The following is a 24923-nucleotide window of genomic DNA, read 5'->3' as shown; positions in this document are numbered from 1 at the left end:
AGGGGTCTCATCTGTATCTCCCTATTGATGGATTAATTTAATTAATAACATTTAAATAAATTGGAGTTCATTGATTATTGCAGGGAGCAAAAGGACGTGGACAAGCCGTGTTTGCTCATGGGCCTTGTAAGCACCCCTGTAAAGTGTACCCAAGACGACTGAACTGTGTTTTACTTCTACTCAGTGTAATTTACATTTGTATTTATGGTGAAGTTTTACATTTCCTTTTCTGCTGTCTGGAAAGAGTTGCGGTTTGAGAAAGCTCTAAGAAAGAAGGAGAGAATGAAATTCAGAGAGTGGGTGTTCACAAATCATGGCAGTTGTGTGGGGTACAGCTAATAAAAATAGGCTGAAAGATATAGGCTACCACTGATCTGGGACTACAGCAGCTACCAGAATAGCCAAATACACTGTACTATTAAGGCTGTCAAGTTTTGTCCAGCTCCAGGTATGACGTCTCATCAATGAGAAATAGTTATGTGTTTCTTCCTCAGGGTGTCCCTGTGCAGTGGGACAGGAAGGGGTGAAGATAGATGGGAGAGCCTGAAGCCTAACTATTCTTCAGGCACTGCAGAAAGTGGAGTGCTAAGCTATTTGCAAAGCCTAGCCCAGGGTGTGTAGGTGCTCAGCACTTGAAAATCTGACCCTGAGTTCTTGAAAATCTTGGCCGTAATGTACATCTCTCAGGCTCAGACTCACACCACAGATCCATTCTCTCAGACAAGGGAGGCATAAGTATTTATGTTCCTGGCAGAGCACACAAAGGGGCTTTAGAAATCTTAGTTGATTGTCCTGCTGGGAATATATATTATTTCATATACAACATGCAAGTTAACAGTCTCCCTGAAAGTGTCTGAAATGTTCGGATGTGGCTGAACCATCCCTCCCACTTGCCTTCACTCTCTTTATTCAATGAATGGGTCTGGAGCAGTGTCAGCAGGTTGTGTCTAACAAAAGTCACAATTTCAGCCTTAAGTGGGGCCAAGAATCTTTTGCTTATACAGCTGTGACAGAAAATAGAACACTGACTGTTCTGATCTGTGCACAACTAATCTACCACCACTGTGGGCTAGATTCCCAGCTGAGGATCTAGCCCAGACACTTGTATAAGTGTTTAACTTTCATTTTAAAAAAAAAAAAAAGCAAGCAAGCAAGAAAGAGGAAGTATCTCATTGAACTATAATTTTATTTAAAATCTATGTAACTTTGTTAACTTACTCTGAAACAGAAAATGAATGTGAGAGGGCACATTTTAGGGTTTTGAGACCACAACACCTGCTACTTGCATAATCTTGAAACAATTTCATATGCTAGAGTCACAAGGAAGTTATGTAACTTGGGCTTTCTACCTGACATGATTTACACAATAAATTGCATAATAAATCTCATAAGTGTTTTTTGAAGTAGGCTCTGCAGCCGTCACTGAGGAATGGCCTGTCTCTGATAAGGCTGTGTGTATCATGGGCTAGTCTTGCAATACTGCTATCATGTACAGTGTTAAGGATCTGCTCCTGCAGTCATTACTCCAGCAAAACTCATTTGGATTCAGTTCAAACTCAACTCATTCGATTCCATTGGAGCATTGCCTCAGTAAAGACTGCAAGTTTGGGCCTTTGATTTTAAAGTGATGGTATGAATTTGTGGAGGAGTGGGAAAGGATGGGAATAAGAATTCTGAATTGCTACCCCACTTTAAAAGGAAAGCTCTTGGAAACTCAAGGGCAGTGGTTTTCAGATAGTGATTTAGACTATGTCTAAAAGGTGTGTGAAAGGTTGTCATTACCACAGAAGTGATTTTCAACCTGTGGTCTGCAGACCCCTGGGGGTCCACAGACTAAGCCTAAGATTTCCAAAGGGGTCTGCACCTCCATTTGAAAATTTTTAGGGATCTGCAAATGAAAAAAGGTTGAAAACCACCGCTCACGGAGGATTAATCTTATTTGGCTTTTAGAGCAATGAGAGAAGGGCATCTGGGATAATCTTGGATAAAATGGGGGATCATCAGGGGCCAGATTCTGGCCCCCAGACTCTCAGTGTTGAGCATGACCCCCTCTAGCATGAATAAGCTCACCTGGCCCATAGATTCACAATATGGTGTAGCAGACATGTCTTCCGCTATTAGCTTGGTCTTGCTTTGTTTGGTATTTATTTACAATTACTTCTGCCTTTAGCTAGTTAGGCCCCTTGAAATAGCTGCTTTCCTGAATTCCAGTAATGGCTAGGAGTTTCATGCCACCTTCTCTGTGACACCTACTCCGCCAGTCACTCTCTGAATGAGCACTTCGTTGTTTGCAACCGACTGTTGCTGATGATGAAAGGAGGATGAAAGGATGAAAATAAACCTTGACATGATCTAGAACTTTTGGGAACGTGAACCTAGGTTTCAGTCCGTGCATAGGTGGCCTATTTAATTTTCATCCTGTAGGGTCTGACTCAGAGGGAAAGACTCCTTTTGACAACGTCCCACATAGATAGTCATCCAAGTATACAATTTGTTTGGGGAAGAAGGAAAGAATGTGCCCTGGACAGATTTTCCCTACATGCTACAGCCAGTAAGTCAATGCTGGTTTCTTTACCTATTGTGCAACAGACATGAGTGGTACATTTTAGGTCAGATGCTTGCAACTTGCTCCACGCAATGACTTGAGTAAATTAAAGATTGACAGCATTTGCAAGAATTTGTACGTTATTAACCCAACTCACCAGTTGATCAGATTTTGTATTACGTGGTCTTGTATCCAGAGTATTCTATCAGATTACTCATCCAGTTCCTCGGACACAGACTGAGCCAGTTTATTACATGGGCTGCCTATGTTCTCAAGCTAAGGAAGAGCCTGGTGGTTTGCCTGATAAAGTCTGAATGGTCAGAAGGTGGTGATCTACCAGGGGCAATGTCAGATTTGTCCAGCTACCATTGGTCTTTGGCACCCTGACAGAATCCAGCACACACAAGTACTCAGTCTCAGCTGAGACTGAACCTAGGGTAACTGGACATAGCTACATTGAAAGACAATTCAGATGCACTGATTTACACCAGAGGAGGACCTGGAACTGAGAAATTAATTGCTGAAGTTTAATGAAAACCAAAAGCTTTCCACAGAGCCCTACCAGAGGGGCACAGGTCTCCTTCCTGGACAAGCCCTCCTATGGGTCTCATTTATAGACACCAGCAAGGATTTTGAAAGGATGGGAACAAGGCTCTGCATGGCATGATGGACCTCTAGAAGCAGCACAGTGCAAGAATACCATGCTAACAATGGAAACTGTTAAAGACGTGGATTAAAGTATAAAGTGGATGTCATGGAGAAGAAGCTCTGAATGAGGGATGTGGGGGTCATCAGCCTGACAGCTTTGGCTGGGCTGGAGAATCTGGAAGCCTTAATTAAAGAACAGTTACCAGCTGTCTCAAGGGGGAAAGCAGCAGATTTACATCTCTGGCTCTTCTTTGGGTATCTGAAGCAGTGGAAACATTTACCTCTCTGGGAATCCTAGCAAATTTCCCTGCAGGTTTTATAAAGAGGAGTTTCAGGACATCGCCTAACAGAAGAGGTGGTTTGCTTTGTTTTGTTTTAAACAGAAGTAACAAAATAATCTTCTTTTGGATCACTGCCAGTCATTTAAGAAATTGACAATTGATTTTTTTTTTCCTGTGTGTCATTTTCTCCCCTACCTCTCAAGGCAGGGTTCTCATCAGGAATAATTTCTTCTGCCTTCACTCGAAGGAGCAAAAGAGTGGATTGTGACTGTATAAGGCAGCAACCCTGCCTGCCTTACCCAGACCTTGGATCTGGCCATGTAGGTTCCACAGAGCATTGTATGCCTAGCTATTCCCTTCTGGAGCAGTTGACAGCAAGGTGCAGGGATGGGTGATGTCTGGGGTCTTCACCTCCTTACTTGCTGGCCAATGTGACTAAGGCAGCCCCAGGGGAGTCAATTTGCTCTTGCAGTGCCACCCACCCCCCGTGTCTAAAATTGACGAGTCAGCCCTGCAAAAATCATGAGATAGGGCTTAATACTAAGGCATCTCAAACTGATGAGTGTTGGGTTCTTTTTATTGGCCTTCTGGTTTCTGAGCCTTTATGTTGTGCTCCGGTGAGGAGTTTGAACTTTTTTCTACAGCCATAATTACTTTTTAAAAAGTGATGCTGAGACTCTCTCATTGTCACCGGATTCCAGCAGAGGGGGTGTCAAGGTTCCTTCCCCACTCTGAACTCTAGGGTACAGATGTGGGGACCTGCATGAAAGACCCCCTAAGCTTATTTTTACCAGCTTAGGTTAAAAGCTGCCACCACCAAAGTGTTACACAAAGAACAGGGGAAGTGCCCACTTGGAAACGTCTTTCCCCCCCCCCCCAAATATTCCCCCAAGCACTGCACCCCCTTTCCTGGGGAAGGCTTGATAAAAATCCTCACCAATTTGCATAGGTGAACACAGACCCAAACCCTTGGATCTTAAGAACAATGAAAAGCAATCAGGTTCTTAAAAGAAGAATTTTAATTAAAGTAAAAGAATTACCTCTGTAAAATCAGGATGGTAAATACCTTACAGGGTAATCAGATTCAAAACATAGAGAATCCCTCTAGGCAAAACCTTAAGTTACAAAAAGACACAAAAACAGGAATATACATTCCATTCAGCACAGCTTATTTTATCAGCCATTTAAACAAAACAGAATCTAACGCATATCTAACTAGATTGCTTACTGACTCTTTACAGGAGTTCTGACGTGCATTCCTGCTCTGTTCCCAGCAGAAGCATCACACAGACAGACAGACCCTTTGTTTCCCCCCATCCCCCCAGCTTTGAAAGTATCTTGTCTCCTCATTGGTCATTTTGGTCAGGTGCCAGCAAGGTTATCTTAGCTTCTTAACCCTTTACAGGTGAAAGGGTTTTTCCTCTGGCCAGGAGGGATTTCAAGGTGTTTACCCTTCCCTTTATATTTATGACAGGGGGCTTGAAGAAAAGACACCCAGTAGCGTGAGACTAGAGACAAAAATCATGAGGATTGGCAACGCTAGGCCAGCAGCAAATTGCTGCCCCTTCCCCATGGAGCAAGGAAGCAGGAGGGGAGGAAATGTGAACCAGAGGCATGTGTTTGAGTCACAATGCCTCCCAGGACTACTCCTGAGCTCAAAGTCCCTATCTAGCCCTTAGATTATAAATTCCTTGGTGAAGGGGCCTTACCTTTGAATGTGTTTGTAAAGCACAGTGTATTAACCTAGGAGAGGTCACGCTTAAGGTTTGCTTAAAAAAAGAGTTAATAAATAATTAATTGGTATGAACAGCCAGTTGTCACAGGAGCCCGACAGGTTGCTTATAACCAAAAGGTGCTCATGTTTGCCAGAAGCTGGGAATGGGCAACAGAGGATGGATCACTTGGTTACCTGTTTTGTTCATTCCCTCTAGGGCACCTGGCATTGGCCACTACCAAATACTAGATACTAGGCTAGATGTCAGATACTAGGCTAGATGGACCTTTGGTCTGACCCAGTTTGGCTGTTCTTATGTTCTAGCATGCTTATAATGTTTCTTAATCATTCATTAAACCCTGATAAAAAAAAATATACCCTTACTATAAACCTTGACCTTATATTAAAATATTGCCAAGATGACATTGTTCTTACCACCTGTGACTGGGACCTGTTAATTTGCCGGTTGGGGTGATTGGCAGGAATCAGAGTCCTCAGCAATCCTGCCCTTTCAGTACCATACTTCACTCCGTTAGGCAACAGTGCATTTAGCACAGTCTTTACGGTAGTTTGTACAATCTTTATACATTCAGTGGCTCCCTAGTTCTATTAAAAGGCAATTAACTTCACTCTAGTCACTGCTAATGTCCCCAACAGCCAAGAAGAGATGCATTTATGGTTCTAAATACCAGTTATTTTCAGGAACATTTTAGGTACCAATATGCGAAACACACTTCTTTAGCCTGGCTATTGAAATACACAATAGTAAATTTACCGGAATTTGGCACTTTTCCTTTGCAGGTCATTAACAAGTGACTCATTATATTGCAGTATATGAGTCACCTTGGCCAGGTCATCATAAATGATAACTTGCCCTCAATTATTTTCTTTAAGGAAAACAAGTTTTGTTATGCTCACTTTACATCTGTTTTTATCCACCAGGTCTTTCCGTCTGTTATCTGCTTCATGGCTTGTTTTTTACCTCCTAGCACAGAGTAGCACTGGAATGATCAATCCACATCCAGTGTAACCATGTGGTGCCTTTGAAAACAAATACCAATCCATAGAAACACATGGCTCAGAAGAATAAGAACTGAAGATCTAGGACATTGAATGCCTGAAGAAAGCAGATCTGTTAATTTCAAGTATATATGAACTTCCTCTGTTTTTAGTATTTTTTTCTTCATTATCTTTCTATTCTTTACTGAATATACTTTGCTCAGAACTCCATCCCCAGTAATCAGACAAAATTGTTAATGAAAGATAGAATTGTGTAGTGCAGGCTTTTAGTGTCACCGTTACCACTCACATTAATAAGAATTGGGCAACTAACAGCTTCCACAATGGTCTCAGAGCACCCTTCAGGTCCGTTGACTGTGAAACAGCCTCCCCAATGCAGTGAAAGAACCCTCATCAAGCGAGTCATTTCAAAGGAGACTGGACAATACACTTGAAAACAAACAAACAACACAGTACATTCAGGAGGGTGGACAGGCAGCAGCACTCTTAACAAGACATTTTGGGACATAAATAACTTGACTCGCATTGTGTACACAAGCATTTGCAGGAGGAAGCCTGCTGTTGCACACGCATTCTTGCCTGTGCAGGAGTCCTGCACCTTCACATGCGGAGTAGCCAGACATCTGGCTACACAATTTGCATGCTCAGATGCTGTTTGCTTGGGGACCGCAAAGTTTAGAACAGTGGTGGGCAACCTGTGGCCTGTCAGGCTAGTCTGCTGGCGGGCCGCCAGATGGTTTGTTTACATTTGCACGGTCACCCGCAGCTCCCAGTGGCCGCGGTTCACTGTTCCCAGCCAATGGGAGCTGCAGGAAGCGGCAGCCGGCATGTCTCTGCGGTCCGCGTCACTTCCTGCAGCTCCCATTGGCCGGGAGCAGCAAACCGCGGCCACTAGGAGCTGCGGCTGGCTATGCAAATGTAAACAAACTGTCTGGCGGCCTGCCAGTGGATTACCCTGATGGGCCGCATGCAGCCTGCAGGCTGCCCACCACTGGTTTAGAAGCTGCGTTAAGGCCCCTTTGATAATTTGGCCCACTATTTTGTCCCAAGACTGTTGTATTTATTTTTTATTTCCAGCTTCAGAGACAAGAACTTGGAAGGCAAGATGGCCTTGTGGTTAAACCCTGACCTAGCTATCAGGAGATCTGAGTTCAACTCTTGGCTCTACTACAGCCTTCCTGTGTAACCATCAGCAAGTCACTTGTGCTTTGCTGGGTCAAGGCCCACATTTAAACTTCAAGCATGTGAGCAGTCCCATTGACTTCAGTGAAACTCCTCAGATTGTTCAAGTTAAGCACATGCTTAAATGCTTTGCTGGATTAGGGCTTTAATCTCTCTGAGACTCATATTTCCATCTGTAAAGTGGGACCAATAATACTACATCTCTCTTTTAGTTTCTCTGTCTTGCTACTTAGATCTGAAGTTTTTCAGGCTAGATTATCTCTGGGTTTCAACAGTCCCTACCACAGTCAGGTCCACAATTTCAACTGGAGGCACTCCCAGCATTCAAGTACTAAGAATTTCTTGTGACTATTTCACAATCTTTTTCTATATGTAAACATATGGTTTCAGTCAAGTTTGCACAACTCGCTGAGAATGAGTTTACACTTGTGACAGTGGCACCAATTTAGCAAAGTCCTGAAACCTGGTCTTAAATTAATCCCTTTCAAGGTAGCAAGGCTAAACCAATGAGCAAATGCCAACCTGAAGAGGGACGTTCTCACAGGTCCCAATTCAGCTCCCGCTGCTCCCTTTCATTTCTGCATGTACCAGCTCTCCTCTCCTTTTCATAGTACTCCTGATGCCCATTAAAAGCTCACTGAATATTAGTTCAGAGCAAATGGCTGAGATTTCTGTCCATCATCACCAGGGAAGAGTGTATTGAATTCGGTATACTAGACTTGGGAAATTTGTTTTTGTCCTCTTTCAGCATGTCCATCAGTGCACAGCTCTGGGCAGTGTTTATATTTAGAGCAGTCCAGGGTATTCAGACAGGAGGAGGTAGTCACTGAGGCTGAGAGTTTCGCTTTGGAGACCATTTGCAAAGCTCTCATCACCACAATCCCATTTAGCTATTCCAGGCTCTTTGAACATACTAATACACTGATCCCCTACAGGGCAGCAAGAGGAAGACCACAGAATCACCACAGTCTCTCAGCTAATCAATATTTAAAAGCCCAAGACTTATTGCAATGAAGACAGCTTGTCTGCGTAGCCAGAAAAAAGACTATTTAAAAACCTTTTAATTTTAAAACCTGGGCCCAGGCAACACTCCAAAACCACTGCTTCCCTCCCCACCCCATCCACATTTCTTTCTTCGTGGAGCATTAGCAATTTAGAAGATGCTACATATTGCATGACTCCCCCCCTCAGACACTGGCAGCCAGGGTGCTAAGAGTGAATATTGAACTAGAGGGAAAACTGCATTGCCCTTTCCTCTCCAACATGGAGTCCTGGTGGTGCTACTATGTTTAAGATGAAGTCACCATTTCCATTCTACTGTTGGGTGGGGAAGTGGGAGCAAAAGGTCTTAACTGAGGCATCGGGATTCATTGCAGCCCGAAACATTGCTTGGAAGTTACTGGGTTTTTAATTCCTGGGGTACATAACATACAGGACAACCCCTTTTTCACCACAGCCAATATATTTAAGAGGAACAATCCTGAGTTTTCTTTGGAGGCCTCTATAGCTATAGGGAAGCCTTTTTTTGTTGTTGTTTTTAACTGAAAAATGTGCAGGGTCATTCATCCACAGTGCCACTTGGTCTCTTGAGAAGGGCATCTTTACATGGCTAGTTATATTATTTAGAAGAGGCTTCTGTACATAAAGTCAAAACCATTTTGTTCACAGACTAAAAAAAGGTTTCAGAGTAGCAGCCGTGTTAGTCTGTATTCGCAAAAAGAAAAGGAGGACTTGTGGCACCTTAGAGACTAACCAATTTATTTGAGCATAAGCTTTCGTGAGCTACAGCTCACTTCATCGGATGTATGCATCCATGCATGCATGCATCCGATGAAGTGAGCTGTAGCTTATGCTCAAATAAATTGGTTAGTCTCTAAGGTGCCGCAAGTACTCCTTTTCTTTTTGAGAATAGGACAAAAAATTCCAGGCACATTTGGCTTGCAGAGCTCAGATCCACACCTGGACTCATTTGGATCAACATTTGCAGCGTTGGCTGCCTAAAATCAATCACCTTAATAACTGTGTCCTGATTTGCAGAGGTGCGGAGCTCCAGGATTGATTTCACTTTGTGGATGCTCAACAGCTCTGCAAAGTGAGGCTGCTTTTCACTTAGGTGCCTAGTTTTAGGCACCCACATTTGAAAATGTAGGCCTATATTTTCAAAAGGTCTCAATAGGTGCAAGCACATAAGGTGGGATTTTCATAAGCATTTTGCTTTGGACTAACTCAGCACCCACTGTTGTCAACAGTAAACTTCCATCAACGTCACGGGGAGAGGAGTTAGGCCAATGCTAAGTGCTTTTGAAAAAGTCTCACCCAAAAATGTCAATGTACGCAAAAACCAATCATTTGCTTCGGCAAGTCAGATACATATATTTGTGGGTGTATATTGTAAAGTCAAGTTTTCAAGGAGGCCTTCAGATACCTGGCAAACTGAAGAGCTACAATCAAAGAGAAACAATGAAATTCTGTATTGACGCTGGTTCTTCAACTTCTTCTCTGATATCCTGTTGTGCCTCTTAAGTATTGCAATGATAATAATCACATTTGGCATCCCTATAGCATCTGCCATCTCTAAAAGTTTAGAAAATTGACACAATGACCAGAGATTACCTGACATACGACATGTGATGCAGTACAGTACCTAGGAAACAGGAGAATGAGCTAGAGAAGGAATGCCTATTAACTTTTATGTTAATTCCCGGTTACCAGTTTATCTTAGAAGTAAATAAATGAAAAGAGGAAGGAAGTGACAAATGTGTTGAGTTACCCAATTTAATTGTGGATTATTCCTAATTTATAAAGCAACATCCACACTTTGCTATACCTTTTGCGCCTAAAAAGTGTTCTTTTCAAAAGAACATGCAACCTAGTGGGCTAGCTCTTTAAAGCACTCTATAGAAGAAGCATGCAGACACAGTTTCAGTGTTTCATGCACCTTTTCTAGCTAAAAGCAATTTAAAAACACACACACACACACCCTTTTGGAGTGGGGTAATTAAGAAAAGCATATTATATCTACCAGACTGATGAGGATTCACACATAAGGAAGAACCTATCACTCCCAGGCTCTTGAGCAAATTAAAGGAGGCATTTTTCTTGCAGCAGGCCATGCTCGTTGTCAATTCATAATTGTGGTACTATCTGGATTTCCCAAGTCTCAGCTACCCAAAACAGGGGAGTGGTCCCCGACATCCATTTTTGGATGATCAAGGTTTCCTAATAGATGGAGCTTCCCATACTGATAATCAAAACTGCACTGGAGATGTTCTCTTTTTGGATACCAGAGATCACCCATGAAGTTATTGTTCTTCCCTCCACTTCATGACTGATATTATCCCAGTTCCCTTCAGTAACTCAAGCCATTTTTGTTTCTCAGACAAAAACATCCACCACAAATATCCACCACATACGGTGTTGTGTAAAACCCAGAGAACAATTTGAAATCAAAGGTCTTCCTGGAGAGAGGCTGCCAGCTTATTGGCTTAATGGGTAAAGCCAGGGCTCGTGACCTTTGAGGGACCTTCTATTTCCCCAGCAAGTATCACAAATCAAATCCATTAGGTAGCTGTGCCTGTTGCAAAATGGTGCTCATTCTGAAGTTACCCCACTAATAAGGCATATTTGCCACTCTGAGACCCGAGGGGAAAGCAGCAAGGAACGGGAATTGACTCTCATTCTTAAGGGAGCAGACTTTATGGGTCAGGTTCAAGGTTGTAGAGGCTGTCTAATATCTGCCTTGTCAACAAACAGGCTTTAAATAGTGCAAGTTTCTGTCCATTCCTCCACATTCATAAAACATGCACATGAGCTGTCCAAGAATTGGGAAAGGTTTCCCCCCACCCTTTTTTAAAAAAACATTACCTATCAGGGTCTGGGAACTCAAAGGTTGGGCCTTTTCTCTGGAATTTGCTCCACTGGGAACATGTCAGAGTTTGGCCAGAGTGTAAGAACATTGATAGATATCTTTATGTCCAGGTCTTCCATTAACCATAAGTAGGAATCCCCTCAATCAGGGCTGGTCAAAAATGTTCCACTGAAACTTTCCCCACCCCCAGCCACAAAAATTGGGTATTTGGCTCAGTGAAACTTTTCATAGAAAGCATCTGCTTTCCTAAAAAAAATCAAGATTTCATCAGAAAGCCAAAAAGTCAAATTTTCCATATAAACACCCCACCTCATTTTCTGACCAACTCATCTCCAAAGCCAAATATTCCTGTCACAAGACAGGGGTCAGTATCCTTCATCCTATTACACTAGCATTTAAGAAAAGGAGTACTTGTGGCACTTTAGAGACTAACCAATTTATTTGAGCATAAGCTTTTGTGAGCTACAGCTCACTTCATCGGATGTTACTCTGAAACTAGCATTTAACTTACAGCCTTGGTTTTACTCTTTTCTAAATTCATGGTAGCTAGTTAGCTCTGTGCTGGGCAATTGTTTCAACATCATGTCTGCTCACCTCTTCTGTAGGGAAGAAGCATTGCATGCTCTTGCCCTAAAATATATGAAATCCACCTGGATACTGTAGTGCTGGCTGCTTTATTTTATCACTTACATTGATGACGATTCTTACTAACACACACCTGGAACTTCGGGGATGTGACCTGGTGAGTATGTGGGGAGAGTGAGTAATATCAGAAAAACCATTCTGGACTGAAAGATAGGAGCCTCTCTCCATTCTGGAAGCGTTCACCATTTAAACCAGTAAAATCAAGAGTGCAGAAAATTATAAATGAATCACGATTAAACCTCTTTGTTAAACACTTTTTTCCAACTTCATATGCTTCCTTCCCCTTTTAAAACAAGCAATTAGCCAAACTCGTTGGGTACAAAAGCAAAAAGCTAGGGCCTAGTCTTGCAAGAAGTGGAGCACGCCGCTGGGAAATTGAGGGCAATGAGCCCCTACCTCAGGATTAGTCCTGCATTTAGTGCTGGGGAAAAAAAGTTTTGCCATTTCTTTAGACAGTTCTCCCTCTGAAATCATAAGCCTTTTACATGCAGAATGTCAAAGCTCATTGCATTTGCTGCCTGCTCTATTCTCAGGCAGTTTCAATATGCAGGCATAGTTCAGAGCAACAAAAGGAGAAGGGAGGGAGATAGAGGGGGGAAAAATCAAAGGCTACTGGCTTTATAACTACTAAATGTAGCTCTTCATGTAACTGAGCTTGGAATGATTGCGGCTTCTGTTAGTGCAGCAAGCCAGTGTAGTCCAATGGAGAGGGTGATGTGCTGTGCTAAGCATCAGGAGCCCTGGGTTCTAGTCCCAGCTCTTCCCCTAGTCTGCTGTGTGACGTTGAATATATTGTTTCACATCTCAGGATATGTCTAAACCACACCAAAAAAACAGCAGCGCAACAAGTCTCAGAGACCAGGTCTTCAGGGTCACACTACAGTGCTAAAAATAGCAGCAGAGCTGTTCCCACTCAGGGTCTGAAACCCAGCAAGGGGGTGGACCTCAGAGCCTGAGCAGAAGCATCTATTCAGCTATTTTGTAACGCAAGCCCTTTTGTAGGTGCAGGCTTTGAGACGCACTGCCACAGGTTTTGTTCTCCTTTTTTTCAGTTTTCCCATCTGTAAAATGGGGAGAAAGCCAGTCTCCATCCATAGCTCTCCAAAGGAAGGTTAGCATTAGAAGAGCTAGATACTACTGTAACTTCAACTCTCAAAAAGCAAGCTTTTCAAAATGTAATACAATTATAATAAGACAGAATCAAAGAGAGATTGGCGTGATGCCCTATATCATACCAGCAAAGAGTCCTGTGGCACCTTCTAGACTAACAGACGTATTGGAGCATAAGCTTTCGTGGATGAATACATGCATCTGACGAAGTGGGTATTCACCCATGAAAGCTTATGCTTCAATACATCTGTTAGTCTAGAAGGTGCCACAGGACTCTTTGCTGCTTTTACCGATCCAGACTAACACGGCTACCCCTCTGATATATATCATACCAAACGGGAGTTGAGTCTTCTCTTGCTCTCTTTAATGGCTATTGCTGATTGTCACAATTGTGATGTTATAAATTGCATCAAACTGTATTTTTTCCCTTCTCCACACCATGTTACCTATTTGCCCATTATTGCTAGTTTCCCTAGAGATAGAACTGTGTGAAATCTAATAGGATTGTTTTAGAAGCTCCTTGTTTATATTTTAAGTCTGTGGAAGTCAGAATGATGATCAATATTTTGCCCTTGGTCTTCAGGTATCAAGCAAGGAAATTTAAGATTCAAATCCAATTGTACGGGAAGGATTTTCAAAGAGCATCTCAGAGTTTGCAAGTTGAAGTTATGATTGCACTGTCTGTGCACCATGATCCTGTATACAGTAACTTTCAAGTGCATCTATTCCTTGGACGCACACGGGTGATTATTGTCAATACATTTACAGCCAGTTCAAACGGAGATCACAATTATTCCTAACCACCTGTTCTACCCACTACATTTTATGTAGTTTGGTAGCTGAACACCTTCGTATAGAAATTACAGGGTCTACGCTGATCATTTGCTCCTGCGTGTGTATAAAAGGTGTAATCTGATGTACTGACTGCCTTGTATATACACGCACTATTGAAATGCCTTTTTTTAAGAGTTACTTTTACCATCCTTACGCTCCAACCTAGCCAAGCACTTTAAGCACATACTTAAAGTTAAGCATGTGCTTGAGCAGATTTAAGTACAGGTAAGTGCCTTGCTGGATTTGTGCTATATTCTGTAGTTTAAAAACAAAACAACCCACAGTTGTCTTGATAGTTGACCAGAGCAGAGGTCAAGGCCCTACAGCAGCAGATATTTCATAGCCACGTTTTTTAACAACATGACAAGTCTCTAAAGGAATATGTTTTGGCCACGAGAAAGGAACAGAGAGAGAGAGACTCAGTGAGATCATTAGCAGGAAATGGTTCAACCCTAATGGTGACAAATCCAGAACTCAAGAATCCAAGAGCATTTCAACCAACTACTACTTACTTGTATTTACATAGTGTATATTTGGTACACAGAAGATATGCAGGGTTGCAGACGAGAGGTACTCGTAGTGATACTTCTTAGTATACCATTCCCCAATAGTAAAGGTGTCAGTCATATTCAATAATCACTAGGCTGTTTTGCTTTTAAACCTGGAGTGTCAAATAAATATCAACAGCAGATTTCAAAATACTCATGAGATGATATTCTTTGTGTCCCCACTCATGGAGGGGAAAGGGAAGAAATCGGAGATATTTGCTAAGATTCAGGACTGTACAGGAATAGGCTATATCAGTGCCAATTTAAGGGAAGCCAATGTTTTAAACAAAATCCTCCACTCCCTGGCATTCAATAAACCTCATATATTGGAAGGTAGAGAGCAGAGGCAGTGCAGATTGCTTTCTTTTGTTTCCCTTTTAACCAAAAACTCTCATTAGAGCCCTAACCAAAAGCATTACTAAACATAGGCCAATTCAGGAAAACATCACTACTGATCAGAGGCATTTAAGCACATGTTAACTTTAAGCATGTGCTCAGGGGGTTTCCTGATTGAGGCTAAAACTCATTAAGTGCATGTGCTGGAAGAATTTATACCTCAGAGTCTGAAAGATACGCAGTATATTGACAGTACAGAACATTCTTCTGCTTGTGTCATATAGAACAGATGATGATGAAGACCTTGTTGGGTGTGTTGTTCCCCAGGATTTTTTTTCTCCCCAAAGGGAACATCTGACATTTTGAACTGTAGCATACTGTACAAAGGCACCACCACCACAACACTGCTCTTCAGAGGATTCACATGAGCCTCAAGGATAAGTCATCTCTAGTAGAACTGATTTAGCAGTATCTAGAAAGAAGATACTCAGGAACATCACCCCAAACTTCCCTTCAATTTGATGGCAGAATTTTAACCAGTGGCTCCCTCCCAGATCACCACTCCAACACTTCGCTGAAATGCATGATGTATTAGAAAAAAGAAAAGGAGGACTTGTGGCACCTTAGAGACTAACCAATTTATTTGAGCATAAGCTTTCGTGAGCTACAGCTCACTTCATCGGGCGTCTGATGAAGTGAGCTGTAGCTCACGAAAGCTTATGCTCAAATAAATTGGTTAGTCTCTAAGGTGCCACAAGTCCTCCTTTTCTTCTTGCGAATACAGACTAACACGGCTGTTACTCTGAAACCTGTCATGATGTTTTAGAGTGGCTGTTCATACGTTTGGAGCATTATTAGCATTTCTAGCACGTCTTTACTGTATGTGGTATATCCTATGTTATCAAACTGATGAAATACTGGTAACAGTACAATGCCAGCATTCTTACTAGTGCACAAGAGGCTCATATCTTAATTAATAAAGATCAGCTAACGCAAACAAACGGTCATCAAAACTTCACTGTCCTACAGAGGCACAGCTATGGGAATAAACGGTGACACCGTTGCGTTTCATCCAGTTCTACACAAAAGTCAGCCAATACCACTACTACTTATCCGAGCGTCTTCCCCTGGAACCAACCCTAATACCAAGAGTTTCCAAAGTGACAAGTGAGTTGGGGACCCCAACATCACGCACATTAAATGGACCCCATTTCCAGAGGATGGGTGCTCAGCACTTTTTGGAAGTCAAGCCTCTTTCAGGAGTCTAAAATTGAGCATCCAGAAATAGAGGCATTGAGGCAAATGACATCAACCTTTCACCAAAAAAAAATAAGAGAGAGAAACAATGCCGCTGATCTCTAGCAGCCAGGTTTATCACAGAGAGGAGCTCAAGCTGTAAATCCAGATCTGGCTTTCAAACACCCCAGAGGCAGCAGTGTTCAGATTCAGGGATTTGCTTTCAGACTGTTCTTGGTTTATAATAAAATAAGGACCCACATAGGCTCCTTTACCAATTAGGCAAGGAACAGCTGCTAAGTGCCTTCTATTTTCCACAAGCCCCTTCTCCTTATCCACCCCAGCAGGTCCTTCTCTGACTAATGAAGGATTGCTATGTGGCCCTTATTGCTTAAATCACATATAAGAACAAAGTGTACCTAAGCATGTTAAATCCAGGCATGCCAAGACTAGTTAGACAAGGCACAGCTGTGCAATCACCAAGTCTCAAAGTGATGAAAGAATAGGATTTGTTTTTCTAGAGCAACTTTCACACTCAAGTGGCTGAGAAGCGGTGATTCAAGATGGATTAGACAGTAGCTGATCAAGCTATGGCAACCATTGCAATAGCTCACAGGCAGTCTTGGGACCCAATCCTGCTAACATATATGTTTGAAGAACTAGGCTCCGGGACATTGAAATCTGTTGTTTTGAGAAATGACATGCTGACACTGTCAGGTTGGAGGGAGGTTACTGGTGGAGTTCCTCAAAGATTGGTCTTGGGACAAATCTATTTAACACTTTCATTAATGACCTTGGCACAAAAAGTGGGAGTGTGCTAATAAACTTTGCAGATGACACAAAGCTGGGAGGTAAAGCCAGTACAGAGGAGAACCAGAATATCATACAAGACTGGACAACCTTGAAAACTGGGTAACAGAATGCGACAAAATTTAATAGTACAAAATAAAAAGTCATGCACTTAGGGACTAAGAACAAGAATTTCTGGTATAAGTTGGAGACTATAGTTGGAAGCGACAGAGAAGGAGAAAGACCTGAGTATATTGGTCAATCACAGGATGACTATGAGCCACTAATGTGATGCGACCATGAAAGAGGTTGCTAATGCACCTAGGATGCATTAGGCTAGATATTACCAGTAGAGACAGGGATGTGTTATTGCCATTATACAAGGCACTGGTGATACCTCATCTGGAACACTGTGTGCAGTTCTGGTCTCCTATGTTTAAGAAAGATAAATTCAAACTGGAACAGGTGCAGAGAAAGGCTACTAAGATGATTGGAGGAATGGAGACCCTGACTTACAAAAGGAAACTTAAGGAGCTTGTCTTGTTTAGCCTAACAAAACAAAAGCTCAAGGGAGATATGATTGCTCTTTAAAAATACATCAGAGGGATAAACACCAGGGAAGGAGAGGAGTTATTTTAGTTAAGGACCAATGCTGGCACAAGAATAAATGGATATAAACTGGCCATCAACAGGTTTATAATTAGACAAAGGTTTCTAACTATCAGAGGTTTCAGAGTAACAGCCGTGTTAGTCTGTATTCGCAAAAAGAAAAGGAGTACTTGTGGCACCTTAGAGACTAACCAATTTATTTGAGCATAAGCTTTCATGAGCTACAGCTCACTTCATCGGATGCATACTGTGGAAAGTGTAGAAGATCTTTTTATACACACAAAGCATGAAAAAATACCTCCCCCCACCCCACTCTCCTGCTGGTAATAGCTTATCTAAAGTGATCACTCTCCTTACAATGTGTATGATAATCAAGGTGGGCCATTTCCAGCACTATCAGAGGAGTAAAGTGCTGGAACAGCCTTCCAAGGGGAATACTGGGGGCAAAGAACTAACATATTTCAAGACTGAGCTTGATAAATTTATGGAAGGGATGGTATGATGAGATTGCCTACAATGGCATTAGCAAATGTCTCCAATGGCCAGAGATGGGGAGGGCTCTGAGTTAATATAGAGAATTCTTTCCCAGTGTCTGATTGGTACATCAGGCCCACAGGCTCAGGGTCTAAGTGATCATCACCATGTTTGTGGTTGGGAAGGAATTTTCCCCCAGGTCAGATTGGCAGAGACTTGGGGGAGGAGGAAGGGGTTTCGCCTTCCTCTGCACACAAGTCACTTGCTGGTCTGAACTAGAGTAAATGATGGATTTTCTATAACTTTAGGTCTTTAAACTAAGGTATGAGAACTTCAGTAACACAGCCAAAGGTTATGGGCCTATTACAGGAGTGGGTGGGTGAAGTTCTATGGCCTGCAATGTACAGGAGCTCAGCCTAAATGATTGTGATGGTCCCTTCTGGCCCTAAAGTCTATGGTATGTCTGCAAAGCAATAAAACCCCATGGCTGGCCTGTGTCAGCTGACTCAGGCTTGTGCAGGGCTGTAAAACTGGAGTGTAGAAGTTTGGGCTCAGGCCAGAGATCTGGGACCCCACTAAAGAGGAGCAGGTTATAAAACCTCTTAAAGAAAAAAAAAATCTTTAAGCACCTTACAGACAGAGAACTATTATATGTTGGATTTACAACATAGTGTGAATTTAACAGTAGCAAAAAAATGTCCTATTGGATCTCTAGTTACTAAATCCTCATTTTTATTTTTAAAGAAGTCCCCCTATTTAAAGTGCTTCTCAACAGCCTGCTCTATTCCTGATATTGAACATTATTCTGCTAACAGCCAAGCCAATTCCACTCATTCTGCTATTAAACATGTCGAAAAGACTGGCAAAAATATAAAATAATATCTTCCAACCCAGTGTAAAAGAACATTATTTTGCTATTTGTCTAATCCCCATGTCAGTGTAATATGCGGTACTACCTGTTCTTAGGTATCTTCATCATCTTAACTTACACTTTTCTGTAACATTAACAACACTCATCAGCCTTCCGAATGATCAATATTTCCAGAATTCTTCCAATATGTAAGGCCTCATTCTGCCTCTTCGTGTGCCCTCAGCTTTCCTTTTTGAAGCCAAGGCACACGGATACCATGATGATGAGCACTGTATAAAATGATTGATGGAGACAGACAGCAAAGAAGGCAGAATTGGGTCCTAAATATGCTTACCAGGTGCAGCGATCCATGCATTTTAAGCAGGTCACACTCAATGCATCAATTTTAATTGCTTCAGACCTTTGTTCCACATATACACACTACTGTGGTGGACCAATCTTTGATTGGCATAAATATCAATGTGGAAAAACTTTATTATTATTTTTTAAATGGCATTTACTAATGCCGGTTTGCAGTCCAATTCTGCAAATTCCTGCTCAGGCAAATAGTCAGTGAGACTACATAGGTCACTAAAACCTGCTTGTGTGAAAAAGGGTTTGCAGGACTCTTGGTTTTATTCAAAGCATATTCAATATTGAACTGCACACCATACTTTAATTCCATGGAAGTGTTGAATATACCCCTATTACTTGAGAGAAAAGGAAACCAGAAGAAAGAAAGATGACAACCTCATGATTAAGACTCAGCATAGTGTAAGTTTACTTGACTGCTTATTAATAGGCAGGTTTTCTGTGCATTGTGTTCTCTTTCTGATCAATGTGTTTACAAAAACAAAATTTCAGTTGAATCAAACATAGTGACACATTTCATAAGCATTTCTTTTCGTTTTTCCCATTTTGTTTTTAGGCATGAACTGTTTTGTCAACCTGGCTTTGAATGGCTGTCCGCTTCTGGTTTATAACATTTTTAATAGCTATTTCTCACTATTTCTGACATGTCGAGAACTGAACAATGGTTCCTCTACCTAGACACACACATTTACAAAGCTGCAGCAACACAGCCCTTTCCTTATTTTGTAAGGAATTAAATTGTGTGAGCCTAAGGAAATTACTCCTCTCTGACATGTTTTGTGCTCTGGCAGCAAATTTACTATTGATTTTTGATTCAGACACTGTGGAATGATTGAAACTCCACAACGTATCAGCTGAATAACCTTCAGTTATTCTAAGTGCTAAATGAGGTTCGTTTAGAAGAGCTATTCCTCAACAAATTAGGGACCCAATTTTTGTTTGACTTGAATAACTGAAATGAAAATGCCATAACAGGCCTCTCCCATTTAAATTATTCAGCGTCTGCTATTCTTCCTCTTTGGATTTTGTGCATATCCAGGGAATGTCTGCTATGCCCAGGAAATGTGTGCCATGTACATTGGGGAATAAAGCATTAGAAAATGAAGTTCAGGCCCAAATGAATGAATGACATCTATTCTTTACAGCTAGGTGTTGAGAAAAATTTGATCCCTAATGCTAAGGGCTACTTCTGAGCCAGAGCAGCAGCTCACCCTAGGTCTTGCCGACCTTGGAGCATCATGTAGGGTCAAATGTGCACACAGATTAACTGTTCTTGAATAATTTATCTGATGTAGTAGATACAAATAGGCTTTTCTCCAACCTGATACATGTCTCTTAATTTTGGGAGCTCTGGACAGATTATCTTCACTTTGGTATGTGAAGATTCACAGCATGCCCTTTATTTTCTCATACACCCTCCTTCCCCACCAGTCAACACTGGCACCAACCATTCTTCAGGGGTTCAAAGTGGCAGCATAAAGAGACTCAACATCTAGATACTGTTGAGGCAGATCTACCATTAATCCAAGCCAACAGATCCTGTGGCTGATCAAATTAATGGAGGATAGCTTTTTGGTTGAATTTTTTTTTTTATTTGGGGACAGGGCATAAAGCCATGGTAAGAGTGCAAAGCAAGAGGCAAAATGAATGCAATTTCAGTAGAGAATTTCATATCTCCATTTCTGGAATCATTTTTTCAAATGCAAACACAGTCCTGCTCAGAGGCTAAAAGAATATCAGTTATTTTGGACAGACTATATCTTGCACAAGATCTGCCATTTAAAAAAAAACCACACACACAAACAAAAATATGACGACATAATTGTAAAACACTCAGGTCCTTAAATTGGAAGGAAATTCTACAGAAATTCTTAAAATAAGTGTTATGAGGACATTAAACTGCTGATGTTCCTTAAGAACAAACAAACAAACCACAGTTTTGTAGGGGCTGTTTCTTCTTTCAGGTGACATATGCTTTACACTGGTGTTATGGTCAATCACATTTCTCCTGATATTCACCAGCATAAGTGAGAGGTGAATTGGACCTAAATGTTTATTTTTAAAATGCAGGGTCCTGATATGACATTCTTGTCCACACCTCGAACTGCTGAGCAATCATTTGCAGCCTTATTCAGCCAGAGACTCACCAGCAAGAAAGTGGGGCAAATGAGTTAAAGGGGGCCCTTCTTTCCACTGAAGCAAATAATATTTCTAACGCTACACGCTTGAAAGTCTTCAGGGGATGCTGCTTCTAATTTTCTTTTTCTTGTTAAGAAAGTCAGTGCCAGCAGTGGAATAAGCAGTCTTGCTGTAATAAAGCAGGAATGAGCTTTCAGACCAGAATTGCAAGAGCCATATTCATGTTAGGTTCTACTCCTTTAAGCGACCAATAGCTGAAACCAGCAATACAGTCTTAGGACCAAAAGGATGGAAGAAAATAAAAGTTAGGGAAACAGGAGGAAAAACCGCCAGGTCACAAAGAAAGTGATGGCTGCCATATTTGGTAAACTTGACATCTAAACGGTACATTTTAAATTAAAATAAGGGCTGTATCTTTTAAAAAGTGGGGGGGGGGGGAGGAAGGAGCTAATGAAAACAGATGAAGACTCACACAAAAAAGGCTCCCGGGGTTTAGCATCAGTGTGTGACAATGTGCTGTACCACAAGGTGTGACCCTCCACACTCCAATGCCCGCCCACCACATCTGTGTTTGTAGCCCACATTGATTCCGTCCCAGTGATGACCCGTGTGTATAAAAATACACACACACACACACACCGGTGTGTGTACAAGCATTTATTTAATCAAGCTCCATAAGACAAGCCGGTGCCTGTTGAGAACGGCAAGGAAAGGTGCATCCCATTCTCCTGGGGGCAATGGAGGTGAGGAGGGAAATCATTAAGGGCTCATTATGCGCTAATTTCACAATACTAACGTCAAAATGGACTTTATTTTCCCCACTACCTCCTTCCACACAGGGGGAAGGCAGCAGCTGAGCCAGGCCCCACGAAAGAGCAGGCAGATCAGCAGGGTAAGTGCTGCTGTAAGCATTACCACATAGCTGAGGACAAAAAGAAACGAAAAGCCACATCCTCCCTGGCCAGGGTTTGTTTGCGTCTGTGCTTTAATTCAAACCAATGTCTCTGCCACCTGGCTGAACCCAGCTGAAAGGGAAATGTCACACTTCTCCCAGGTGGAGCGGAGCCGCAGAGCCAGCCCAGCCCACACAGCGGAGACCCAGCAGAGAGCACGGCAGACGGAGACACAGACATGTCCCCAGCCCCGTCCAGCCGCTCAAGGGGTCGCTACCTTGCAGCCGCAGGTTCGCTTCCGGCCAGATGCTGGCCGAATAGCAAAGGGGGAGAGGAGCCACTTGCCGTGCAAGCCTGGACTTACCCCCACATTCCCCCCCTGAACAAAACAAAAACCAACCAGGCAGGCAGGGATGACCGAGCTACACCCCACCCCCATCCAGAGCTACGTGATGAACACACACAGCGCTGGGGGGCAACAGGACATTGTCTCGGGACCAGCAGCTCGCCCTGGGCTAGTTATTCCGTGCCGGGGGGGGAGGACAGGTTGTAGTCCTGCAGATTTCTTTATTTTTCCCCTCGATCTTCAAAAAGCATCACACCCACACACACACGCTCACTGGGGCTCTGTCACACACACACACACACACGCTCACTGGGGCTCTGTCACACACACACACGCCCGGGCGCGCGCGCCCAGAGCTGCCGCTGAATCACCCTTGCAAAGCCGAACAAATGCCACCCGCTTGCATAAAATAGCAAATTTATCCCATGCCAAGCCATAAAGCGCGGGGGCGGGAGAGGGGGTGTTGGATTAGGAGGAGGATTTTTTCGCTCACCCTCAGGGCTGAGAGATCTATCTCATCCAGGCTCCGAGCCGGAGAATCACTCGCCATGTTTACTTCTTTGCCGGTGAAATTGACCAAAAATATAAATGAAACGCTGCGATCTTCTGCGTGGAGCCCCACCTGGGTCTACTTCACTCCTCTCCTCTCCTCAGGCGAGACACCCCCACAGCACACCAAGGAAAAAGACAACAGGAGCGAAAACAACAACAACAAAACAAAACAAAAATCCCTCAGCGAGCCGTGCCTGCCTGGGCAAATCTTCCTTTGCAATCCTTTTGGTAGGGAGGGTGAGGCCGGTGCAAAGCTAAGGGTGATGCTGGGGAGTGGGTGTATTTAAATAGGACATGCTTTTTGCTTTTCTGTGGATGGCGGCTGCATTGGCTGCTGTTATAATGAGACACATCAACTCCTCCAGTCGGATGGAGAGAGAGCCACACAAGTGTCTATCACGGCTTCCTGGGAGGAGTGAGAGTCACAAAGTGGGTGTTGCCTTCCCTCAGGAGACAGGCAGCATTTCCATGCCATGTGTTTTGCACTATTATCCTTCAGGGGAAAGGAATAAAAGTAAAAACTGCCTGGACACGGACCCGGACCCGGACCCTGCCGATTTGTGGACCTACAACCCTGAAATTGGACCATCAAAATAAAGAACAATTGTAACAGATCCTGTTACTTCAAAAGAAAAAAAGGTTTCAGAGTAACAGCCCTGTTAGCCTGTATTCACAAAAAGAAAAGGAGTACTTGTGGCACCTTAGAGACTAACCAATTTATTTGAGCATAAGCTTTCGTGAGCTACAGAAGAAAAAAAAAAGAAAAAAACACACTCACCGCCACAAACACACACTCTCACCCCCACAAACACACACATACACCCTACAGTTGGAGCACCACAAAAACCCGGATCTGGCATTTAGCTCCATCTGGATCTTGGCAAATTTTGGCCCATTATACTATCTACATGGAAAAGAAGTGTAGCTGTTCCTGCTTTAAGAGAAAAATCTGGACCCTGATATAACCCAGCCCAATAGCACTGGAAAAACACATGCATGGTACCTGGGTTCTGCTGCATTCAGTCAATTTTGAGCACTACTTCCCCAAGTTTTACTGTTTAAATAGAGGGATAAAAAATGTAGACACTCCAAAAAAAATCCAGACCCTGTTGCAAACTGATGCAGCAGCTCTGCAAAAATGTGTATCCGGTACATGGATCCTGCTAGATTCAGATAGTTCTATTTAAATTCCAAATCCAAGAAGCCTACCAGCCAGAGAGAATGGTAGCTCCCCAAATTCCACTTCAAAAATCTAGACCCATCTCTGCACAAAAGCACCACAAATATTTAGCAGCTGGATCCTTCCATTTGTTGGCCCCAAGCCCCCTAATTATACCATTAAAATAGACAACACACGTTGCCACTTCTCCTTTACCAAGAGAATTTAGCATTCCACACATCCTGGTGCAAGAGCAGCCACTTACTGTATATTAGATTTGTACAATTCGGAGGCTGGGGCCAAAAATTGCCAAGATTCAGATACATGAATCTAGGTTTTCGCAGCACTCATGTTCCCGGATGAATTAGGATCTGGAATTGTTAGATGTAGAAGAAGTGCCTACACTTAATTCTCTATCTATGCCATTCAATATGGGGTTGAGGCCTAAAAATTGACTTGAACCCACAGGATCCAGATATCAGATCTGGGTTTTTTTGCAGTGCTCTTGCTCTGAGATGTGTCCACAACTGGATTTTTTTGGTTCAATAGAAGCAGCTAGACTGGTTCTCTACTTCGAGTGCAGTAGAATCTAGCAGAATCCAGCAGGTTCCGGGAAGTTCCAGCTTTTACCTTTTTCCTTATTTGTTATTCTCAACCATCCCCAAACCTGGTACATTCCATGTATTTGTTGCCTCGGGAAGGATATTACAGAGGATGCACTGGGGAGATTGTCAAATTTCACAGGTTTGTGTGGGGATCTTACAAAATGCAGA

General features: G+C 42.6%; 1 protein-coding gene across 6 annotated transcripts in view; it reads right to left on the bottom strand.

The window, feature by feature from the left end:
• The window catches only part of TNIK (TRAF2 and NCK interacting kinase), a 302103-nt gene extending 278715 nt beyond the window's left edge, over positions 1–23388 (bottom strand). For 4 of the 6 annotated variants that reach the window (XM_074963569.1, XM_074963575.1, XM_074963571.1 and 1 more), the window contains exon 1: positions 22933–23387. In XM_074963569.1, the coding sequence (XP_074819670.1) occupies positions 22933–22989 (57 nt within the window). In that variant the 5' untranslated portion in view covers positions 22990–23387. Of the gene's footprint in view, positions 1–22932 lie in introns of all 6 variants that reach the window. The other 2 variants (XM_074963574.1, XM_074963576.1) reach the window with 2 other exon arrangements.
• Positions 23389–24923: the final 1535 nt, after the last annotated feature.

This window comes from Natator depressus, chromosome 9 (genome assembly GCF_965152275.1).
Source record: "Natator depressus isolate rNatDep1 chromosome 9, rNatDep2.hap1, whole genome shotgun sequence".
In the NCBI taxonomy this organism is placed as follows: domain Eukaryota; kingdom Metazoa; phylum Chordata; order Testudines; family Cheloniidae; genus Natator; species Natator depressus.
The sequence above is the reverse complement of the archived record's forward strand: the minus strand, read 5'-3'. Positions and strand labels throughout refer to the sequence as shown.